Raw genomic sequence first — 10,953 nt, 5'->3', positions numbered from 1 at the left:
TGAAAAAAGTGAAATTCTTCAAAGGCAGAGATATGTAACCAACTAAGGTGCATTGATGCGAATGATATCACAACCCTTGTAGAATAAAAGAGATCGGAATATACATTACATACAAACAATAGAGAAAGGAAGCTAACCTAGTTGTTAGGAATTCACTAATTCCTAATTAAATTCAGGAAAATAAAAAAAAAAATAAAAAAAAAATAAAAAGCGCTTACACGCCAGGGTTAGTTTTTTTCCCTTTCCCCTTTGGTAAGAAAACCATGGTCATGAGGGTCAGTAAAAAGCTAGATGAAAGGGAGTGCAACATCTTTCTCTTAAGATATTACCTTTGACCTTAATAAGCTTAGCTTCCATAATTTTAAGGAAACCCAGCACAAAAAGACAAAGAAAGGACTTAAAAAAATTAAAAAAAAAGGCCAAAAGGGTATTTCGGTCAATTCACTTCCAACCATACGGCTCACTCACACGCAAATGACTGGTATTGCATAGTGACAATAAGAGATCATGGCCCTTGATTTCGATCTTGATCTTGATCTTGACCCTGATCATGTTGTGGTAGGCGTTGGAAAATGATGGGTACACCATATTGTGGGTGAAGTAGCATCAGTACCGTAGGTGCATGTTGATAGGTGGGGGCCAGCCTGAAAGAGAAGCGTTGAAGCATGATGGCAAGGGCTAGTTTTGCCTGCAACAGCGCTAGATTCTGCCCGATGCATGTGCGGACCCCAAGCCCGAATGGAATGAATGCCACCGGGTGCTTGGCCGCCCGCGCCACACCCTCCGCGAACCGTCCCGGGTTGAACTCCTTCGCATCATTGCCCCATATGCTCTGATCATGATGGACGGCTATGATCGGAATCAGAAGCTCGGTCCCACGTGGGACCTTGTATCCCCCGAGCTCCACATCTGTTCTCGACCGCCGGATCGTCGCGATCACAGGTGGGTACAATCGTAGTGATTCATTGAGGATCATATTCAGCTGCACACCATATCATTTGCCCCGTAAATAGAAGTTCGAAATCAAAAGTGCGAAATGACTGAAATGCCCTCGGTGCCTAACTTGTGCATGTGCAAATGACTATGCTGCCGGTGGATGTTTTCAATCTAAACATGTAACAAAAAAGCAAAAGGTGGCCGTTTGTTTTTTTCAGGAAACAAACATGGGACAAGAGACAAAACACGATTTCCGTCCTAATTAAAACATTATCCAAAGCTTTTGTTTGGCTTACCGTCTTAAGCTTTACGACATCATCTTTTGTGGGTATGTCACGTGATCCACACACCCTCAGCACCTCGTCACGTGCCTGTAGCTGCCACTGTGGGTGCATTGCTAGGAGAACCGTTGCCCATGTCAGCAAATTGGATGTGGTGTGTTTTCCCGCAAAGAAGAAGCTCTTGCATTCTTCAACAATGTCATTGACAGTGATGTTGGAAGAAGGGGAAGAATTTGAGGCCTGAATCATAAGACCTAGCAAATCTTTTGGACATTTATCATGCACATTGTCGCCCCAGTTCGAATTCTCTAGCCGTCGATCGATCAGCTTTATCAACGACTTCCTAATTTGCTTGTCCAATTTCCAAGAATTTATGTTCCTTCTTGTGGGCAGGAATCTGAAAATCGAATTAAAATTTTAACCTTTTAAGTATCGCCGCCGGCGGTTATGCTAAGGTGAAGTGCCGTACATATGCACAAGGGAGTTTTAATATACGTTACCTGTAACCGGGGATGCAAACTTTTTGAAAAGCATCGGTAACAAACGCCATTTGCTGAGCTTGTAGCCGGAAAACGGCCTTTCCATCTTCGTAGCTGCTTCCGAACGCCGTACGGGTAATTATGTCTTCAGTTAGGTTTTGGAACCACTCGGAAACTTCAATCTCTACCTCTCCGGAGCTGGACATTGCTGACCATTTGTCCATCACGTCTACTATACTTGTTGCCATCACCGGTATCAACAACTGAAATGAGTTATAGTTTCAATCAAATAATTTTCTTATAATTAAGTAAATATAAAAAATAATTAGGGAGTTAAATAAATATTTACCTTGACATTCTCCATATGGAAGGTAGGGGTAATAATTTTTCTGTGGCGAGCCCATTTTTCACCTTTGAGACTGAGGAGGCCATTACCTTCCAGCTTTTTAATAAGCGGGTGAGCCTCGTTTTTCTCATAAAATTCTGACTTCGAGGTAAATATTTCCCTAATTAGATCAGGATCAGCAACAGTGAGTCGAACTGTAGGTCCAAACCACACAAGAAATGTTGCACCTGCGGTAACAATATTGGAGAAAATTAAAAAACAGTAAAGTAATTATTATGTGGTTAAAATTTCAGGATTCAAAATCTTTGAACGTAACCGAATAAAATGTAGGTTGAATTTTTTATAAATAAATAAATTTAATAATGGAGGAGTAATTATAAGGATGTATAATGTAGTCCCTACAAAGAGAGCAAAAACAAAAGAAAGTAAGGAAGAAGACAACTCAAAACGAAGCTATAAACAATACAAAACAGAAAAATACAAGTTCATTTGGGAAACTCAAGCCTTCCAAAAAAACAAACAAAAGAAAACAAGACATGGAAAACTGAAAAAAAAATAGTGAAAGCTTTACTCCCGCAAAAAGTTGAACATTTTTCATCATATTTCACTTTGAAAAGGGGCAAAAAAGGACATTAACAAGATTATTGTTACCAAGGAGGTTTTAAAGGAAATGAATGGGAAAAAAAAAAAAAAAGTTGCGGAAAAGAACAAAATCTCAACTTCAACATCAAGCATCCAAGTTCAGACGGAAAGAAAGCCTGAAAAAGGATTCAGGAGAAGTACCCAAAACTGAAAAAAAAAAAAAAAAAAAAAAAAGCCTTTCGGAAAGCCATAAACTCTGAGCATCACAAAACCAAGGTAAAGGAACAATCATGTATAGTAGAAGATAGCACACATCAACAGCCACTTTAATGATTTTCAAGAAAAACATAAGGCCAAGATCCAAACATGTCAATGCAATATCCAAATATTTAAAGGTTTTAAAACGAGAGAAAGGATGAGAAATGGTTTGTAGATCAAATGTTTAATAGCGTTCTTCTTTTACACTCGAGGTCTGAGTTCGAATCCCCCTCCCTCAATATTGCTTGTATAAAAAAACAAGAGAAATGATGACAAGCCAAACAATTGAAAACCCAGTTGCTGAAACTTGAAATGACTTCAAAACAAGGAACCAAAAATGATGAATGAGAGAGAGAGAGAGAGAGAAGGAAGTACCATAGATTTTTCTCCAGTGATGGTAAAAAGGAAGAACTCTAGGGAGAATATGGTGAGAGGAGGAAGGAAGGGTTTGAGAGGAGGCCTTGATCATCATGCCGGCAAGTTCTTTGTAATTTCCAATGAAGAAACGGTAAGGGGGTCCTCTGATCCCTTGCTTCCCAAAATGTTGTTCAATTTTTCTGGGCCTCCACCAGAGAACCACCGCCATCCTCAGAGAAAAAACCAACACCATTAAAGATATGGAAACAAATTTGAGCCACGAAAAGAAGAGCTCCTGCTCCATCCTAACGTTCTAATAAAACCGCTCTCCTTTCCTTAGTATGGAGAGTGAAGCAGCCTTTCTTTGCTTTGCTTCTTTTACCTGCTGTGCTTGTGCTGCTGTTTACTTGTTATAGTGTTTCTTGGGTGGTTTTTGGGGTTTTAATACTACAAAAAGCTGAGAGAGAGAGAGAGAGAGAGAGAGAGAGAGAGAGAGAGAGAGGAGAGGGATTGTTTTAAGAGTAACGCTACAATTAATTATCACATTTTCCAATCATATTTTGTACCACTCTTCTAATAGAAGTTGGGTCCATTAAAACATGTCAGTTTCATCTCTGTTAGAGATGTGGTAAGAGTAGCATTTTTATTGTTTTAGGATTCATTTGAAAGTATTTTTAAAAGAACAATATTTGGCTGCTCAAATGATGAGTAGGAACTTCTACTCAAAATTATTCGTTACCAATTTATAGAACTTTGTGTTTATAATCGGAATCATTCATATTATAAATCACCTATGAAGATCCTCTCTGCAAAAAATCAATTAAAACTAAGGTTGTTTACTCATCAAACTGTATAAAAACAAATGAACGAAATTGGTAAAAGCATTACGAACCGTCTATATATTTGCTAGAATACATTTGCTAAACGATCTTAGTTTTAATTCTTTTTTTTTTTTTTTTTTTTTTGTAGAGATAATCTTTACAATGTGATTGATAATATAAACGGTTTTGATTATATGCACAAATCTTTGTGTTTCAAATACTAAAAGTTTTGAGTAAGAGTTCCTACTCATCTTTGAGTAACCAAGTAATGCTCTTTTTAAAATGACTTAAAACGTTTTTTGTGAAAATATTTTTAGGTTTCAAAAACACTTCAAGTGTTTTTTCAAGATTCATTTACATTTTACTAAGAATTGGTTTCAAAAATATATCATTAAAAATACGTTCAATTATTTTAAAAGCATACGCTTTAATTTACGAGGGAGAGAGGAGGATATATGCAAGAGCAAGGCCAACGGCGTAGGGGGCGCCATTGGAAGCGTAAGGGTCAACAAGCTTTTTGTTAATGTTTCAATTTCCTACAATGTTGCCCTTTTCTTTTTCTATTAGTATTATTATATCCCTCCACTCGTTTTCCACTGTCAATTTCTATTTCTCCTTCTTTCCATATGAAATGTTTCAGTTTATTGAAAATATCACAACTTTCTTTTACTTTTCTTTGAAAAATAATGACACGTATAGCTCTGAACATTCTAACGTAGGAATGTTCCAGGCTTATAAGACGTTTTCGTTATGATTTTATATTTGATATTTCTCTCCCACCAATATATATTCTAATACAAAAACTAATGCAGAACTGCTAATCGTTTCTCCTATAAAAGGGATGACGCTTGCTTTACTAAGTTAAAGAAGTTCTTGATTCGTTATATTTTTTACTATATTTTTTAAAGTGGTTATATTCACACACATTATTTTACCTTTCATATCTCCTATGTTCATTTATGTCATTTGATCATCTTCAATTTATTCGATTTAATGCTTAGAAATTAAGATGAATGTTTGAAAGGTAAAAAGAGGTGTGTGGATAACATCATTCTATTCTTTATTGCTATTTCGTTATATGTTGCAATTCCATTTGACTTGAGTTTTGGAAGTTTACATAATTTAAGGATTTAATTAGAAAATTTTCATCACCTAATTCCTATGTAGAATTACACGATAGCATATATAATCATTTGATTTAGTGATTTTGAATTTTTACTGTTGGATTAAGTCTTGATTTCAAAATTCATGGATTGACAAAAACATAGTGACGTGGCAATTAATATGTAACTTTCACAACATTTATTGTTGTATTGTATGGTTTCTTGATTAAACTAAAATTATGAGCCCCACAACATGTTTATATTCTTTTTACAAACAACGAAGAAAAAGATTTGTTAAAGTTATTGATCAGTCAACTCTATGATCTTATTCAATAATTATAACCCATGTTCTTAAATAGTTCTGTATTGACGTTGAAAATAATGATAACCAAATCAAGACTTTTTTTGCACACTTATTTTTTTTCCAATCTAGCTACATAAAATAAGAAAAGTATCACATAAATATTGAACATCTAATAGGGTTTCTTGCTATCAAAATTATGCATATATATCCTATTTAATCTTGATGTGAAAAGGGATTTAAGGATAGAAAGTCGAAGCAATTGTTACTATGGTTCCTATATCTTCTTCCTAGTGTCCCAAAAGGGTGATTTGGAAGGGGAGGACGCAGGAGGAAGAGTGGAGGGCCGGGGCACAAAGGAGGTTTGTAGTTTTGGAATGTTGCTCTTAAATTTGTGCACATGGAAAACAAGGCTGTCTATTTTAGGGTTTCTATCTGTGCTTTAGGTGGGGAAATATGCTCTAGTTGACCCAACACTGCGGTACCCACGCAAAGGCACCCTCCCTTTATCTTGTCCTAATAGCCCCATGACATGTTGGGCCATGTGCCCTTCCATGGGGTCCTACAAATTTAAAAGAAACTCAACCGTTACACTTGAAGTTTTGTGGCAAAGGGTGACAACAACTGCATGCAGCTGCTAACTCAAACCAAAACCTACAAATACTGTTACCAGTTCGTGGCCAAAATACACCGAGTAACCGTTCACATTGACCTCTACTTTGATGATCGTCAATTACACACATACAAATATGCAATAAATACAAAGAGTAACCGTTCACATATTTTGATGATCATCAGTTACACACAAACAATTACACAAACACACACACGCACTATATTTTACCAAAGGGAACATGTTGATCAAGTACATAGGAACATTGTCTGTAGTGGGGACAAAGGCACGCTAGATTCATGTGGCTCGATGTGTATGTTAGATTATACAAGACCACAAAGGTTGAGTAGGTGGTCACGTGGCTTCTTTTACGTGATAGGCCTACACTTATTAGTAATTAGTGTTCATACTCACTCTGTTTGCGTCATCCATCATGTTACGTGATAAGAGATACAGAGAAAAAAAGAATAAAACATGTTGCATGCAAATCCTTTTCTCTACAGATAATGATGCAACAATATCTGTCTAGATTATGTAGAGCAATTTAAACAAAGAGTTGTGATCAAACTTAAGTAAGATAGTTAAGCATGCATTAGGGTTCGAAAGCTTTAGTATTAGAGATAGAGAGATCATCCAATTGTAGATTTCACTGAAGATCTGAATTCGCTCTTAAGAGGCCTCGTCGTTGCGTTCAGTGTCTAACTTTAGTTAGTGGTGGATACGAACGAAACTTTATAAAGGGTAAATATTTTACAGAATCTGGTTAGCCTAGCCTTACAAAACGTGAATATTTTCTCTGCAAAAATGAAAAAGCCGAAAGGACAAAGTAGAATATGCAATCACTTAACAAAGGTACAGAGTTTTCGAAAATGACCAAAATAATCCAACCAAGAAAAGGCTGCAGCCCGATGAGGACGAGGTACCTTTCCTTGCAAATATATATACATATATATGTATATGCGTGTGTGTGTGTGTGTGTGTGTGTGTGTGTGTGTATTTTTTTTTTTTTCATTTCCCAACCCTTATAAGAATCCAAATCTAAATAACTGGTACCAACTGAACCAGAAAAAACTGCAGTCCAATACATAATATATTTAACATTTTGTTTGTACATTTCTGTGTTGTCACTTCATGAAATATGAAATATGCATATTTCATGAACTTATGTAAATTGTGTTCTAGAAAGAAAATTTAGAAGGAAACTTTGGCACTTCAAATTAAAATATCATTTTGTACTTCTTACAAGTGTATTTTTCTTTCCAAATATTAAAAGTTTAGACTTCAAAATGAGAATTAAAATATTATTATTATTATTATTATTATTATAAATATTAGATGCAAATAAAATGAATCAAATGATTTATTGATAGACTTTGGACCCAAGTGCGAAATGAAAATAATTGAGGATAAAAGAATTGGAACTTTTATAAGGTGATAATTAAAAAAGATTTAGTTGGCAAAAACAATTGCTACAAGAGCAAAAGAGGGGAGATTTGCTCACATGATTTGCTAGCAAATCCCTCTCCCCACCATATCTCATATATTTTTCTTCTAATGATCATTATAAGTCACCGCTCCCTAGCTATGACTTCATCCTACAAGCAAGGATATGATAAATAAAAACCCAAATCTAATCCAGCCAGTTTGGAGTAATATTGTGTCCACGTGTCATTCTATATATGGCATATCTGTTCAACTTGGTGTAATTTTTACAATTAAAAGGTAATTTGACTTGCATGATGAGAAGTGAGAAGTTTAGTTGGAGTATCCATATGTACTCATGCCAAATCCAATTTAAACTAGAGAGTTGGTGATCCTTTAAATTTTCGTCCGAGTAATAATGTGATTGTGATTAGATTTGATTTAATAAGACTCATGGTCAAGAAATGCGCACTTAAATAGATGGTCAATCAAGAAAAAGAAAGTCAAGTTTCACTATCAACTAAAAAGATAGCATGCGTATGCGCATGCTTTTAGCAAAAAGAACACAATTTTTGTTACAGGATTTTCTTCCTCTTTTTAGCTTACTTGTTAGGAAATGACATAACTTCTTGCTGTATGATTTTTAGGATACGTGTATATGCTTCTTTATTAATGAATGAAACATCGTATTCTTCTTAAAAAAATGATATAAATTTCTTTTACTTTGTATTTTTTTTCTAAAGCCTGCTCACAAAAGAAACCCCCTTGTCCACCAGCATGGAAACCCAATGGATTTTGGATGATATTGTTTTGCTATTTGAATAGAGTTAGTGGTAGAGCCAAGATTTTATATGTAGATGTCCGATAGGCAACCCATATAATATGAAAGAAATAATAAATAATAAATAATAGTGTTTGTGCAAATCAAGGATTGATTAAAGCTTGCTCAAATGGTTTGTTGGAGGTAATGAAATTGAGATTCTACCATAAAACCAATCGGCAATATGGGGAGTAGCTCAATACCATACAAGCCCTTAGCTAGCCTTGTCTTCCATTGATGTGGGACAAACTGTCCATACATATTCAACTCTCAACACGCCTCCTCACGTGTGACTGATTTTCAAGTCTACACGTGAACAATAAGTGGGTGATGTGTGAGCATGTGTTGCCCTTTGAACTTTCACATGAAAGACCACCAGCTTTGATACTATGATGAATTAGGGTTTCACTATAAGATCAATTGATAATAGGATAGAACTACAGTCTATGCATGGCTACGCCCGTGAATAGAATGATGATGCTCCATTTGTTACATTCTCATTTGCTAATCACGTCTCTCACGTAAACTTGTTTGGTAAGGAACTCGTAGATAAAAGACGCCTATAAAAACAGGCCTTATATAAGTTTATTCACAGTTACATCAATCCTTATTCCCATTATTAAAAGTTTGATAATTCTCACTATAAATACATATCACCACCTCATGGAATTTCCTAAATAAAAGTTGAGTATCGCGTTGAGTGCACACTTGCATCACGTATTTCGGTTTGGTTGATTTATGAGATCATGTATCCTCATATATGCCCTTATCATGCTTGTGAGAGCAAGTAAAGGGTATATAAAACGAGTTTTCGTCCACGCAATCAACGGTGTGACGGGTCTAGGTCCTCCAGGCTCCAGCTGCACTGTCTTATTACACCTTATCCAAGTCAAATCATCCACGTGTCGCTCAATCATTGACTTTTCCCTCCATTTTGTCTGCATCCAATGGCCTTTCGTTACATCACTCAAAGCTTTGGCAGATTCAGTATTCCTCTCCTTTTTTTCCATTTCCACCCCCTGAAATTTACCGAATCTCCCTTCTTATCCCGACCTAATTGGTAAATCAGGTTATATAGCCCGAATCAGGATTCTCTTTGAATTCTTTTGGTGAGAATGTCAAAAATCTGTGAATTATGTAGGTTATTTTATATTGTGTGGTTAGAAATTATTTTAAAATAATTTTTAAATTGAACATAAATAGTACCTGAAAAAAAATAATCGCACGATTTACGAACAGACATAATTCACGGATCCTCGAGATCCTTACAAAGAGGATCCTGAAATAATCCTGTTGGATTTTGCCCAACTAATTAATATTGTGCTCTAAAATGTTTAAAAAAAGTAAACAATATAATTCTCCAAACTATCATGAGTTAATCTAAACTGATGCTTCATACAAAGAGTGTAAACTTTTACAACAACACTATACTTTTAGTTACACTAGTAAAAATTTTAAAATAAAATTATAAATAAAAAAAGAAAAGAAATTACACTAAAGAAGTCAGATTCTTTTAACGTATCATAACCTTAACTCGTTACTTCATCTTTCTTACCACCTGAACTAATCCTGAGAGCTTACTAATATTGTTTGTTTAACATAACTGGATTCTTTCAATAAACATTTAGTTATATGTGTTATATATGAATATAGAAGTGAATATTCTTGACATAGTTGATCGATTGTTCCTCCACAAATTTCACACTCATTACTTAGAAACTACAAAACATTTCCATCCATAATAGAGACTAGCACTCTCATTCAATTGTTTGTTTGTAAATGATGGTCTCCATTATGAATATTGTTAAGACCAAAACATAGAGTGTGGAACTCATATATACTTCCTTTTGTTGATTTACACAACTCGTGGAAAGCCAAATTCAAGTAATTTTCGGTTACCAAAAAAGTAGCAAGGCATTTTTTGAAAATGGTAGATCGATCGACCAGGCAATTCATTGACAGACAATAGACACACCCACCCAAACATGCAACGTTAGGATTTGTTTGTCTTGGCGCAAAGAAAGATATGGTTAACCCAAGGAAGAATGTCATCATGCAGTGATGAGTTTGGACTGTCAAAGTGGACCCTTTCTACTACTCCATTGTCATCCTCAGGAGTAAAAACAAAGTCGACAAGGGCAGTTTTGTAACATCATACCAAAATCAATGGGACAGAAAACAGGAGGGCAAAGGCAGGTTTGGTTTGTTTTTTAGATTATGTTTGGGTGTATGGTATGCGAATGGTATGCGTCTGTCGAGCAATGATACTCAAACATTACATTGCAACTAAAGAATCCAAAAATCAACGGTCAAGAATTCAGTATTTAAGATACATACCGGTGCATAGTAAAAAAGTTCCGTCTGTTGAGTAAGAAAATAACAACCTCTGCCACTGGCAAGGTTTGTCTTTGAGTACAAAGATAACAACCTCTGGCAGTGATGTACAAGAATCACACAGGCAGAGGCAATGTCAAATCCGTACTTCTCTCCACCCACACACTGGCCACATCCCCTCGTGAATCCAGGGCTTTTGTTTTAAATTACCTTAATTTCTTATTTTTATATACAGTTCCACTGGTTTTACTGTTCACTGTCACCTATGATGATTATTTACCACTTTACCACTTTTTTCTA

The 10,953-nt window shown here is 35.5% G+C and overlaps 1 protein-coding gene across 1 annotated transcript; it reads right to left on the bottom strand.

Moving 5' to 3' along the window:
* LOC137717586 (cytochrome P450 734A1) lies at positions 1-3,783 on the bottom strand. Its single transcript, XM_068457001.2, has 5 exons — positions 3,258-3,783; positions 2,046-2,269; positions 1,718-1,959; positions 1,233-1,614; positions 1-982 (listed from the first exon to the last, which is right to left on the bottom strand). Exons 1-5 carry the CDS (start codon positions 3,541-3,543, stop codon positions 506-508), a joined length of 1,611 nt encoding a protein of 536 aa, XP_068313102.1. The 5' UTR covers positions 3,544-3,783; the 3' UTR covers positions 1-505.
* Positions 3,784-10,953: the final 7,170 nt, after the last annotated feature.

The sequence above is a fragment of the Pyrus communis genome, chromosome 15, assembly GCF_041283825.1.
Source record: "Pyrus communis isolate YQ-2024b chromosome 15, ASM4128382v1, whole genome shotgun sequence".
NCBI lineage: Eukaryota > Viridiplantae > Streptophyta > Magnoliopsida > Rosales > Rosaceae > Pyrus > Pyrus communis.
This window is presented reverse-complemented; position numbering and strand designations above follow the sequence as displayed.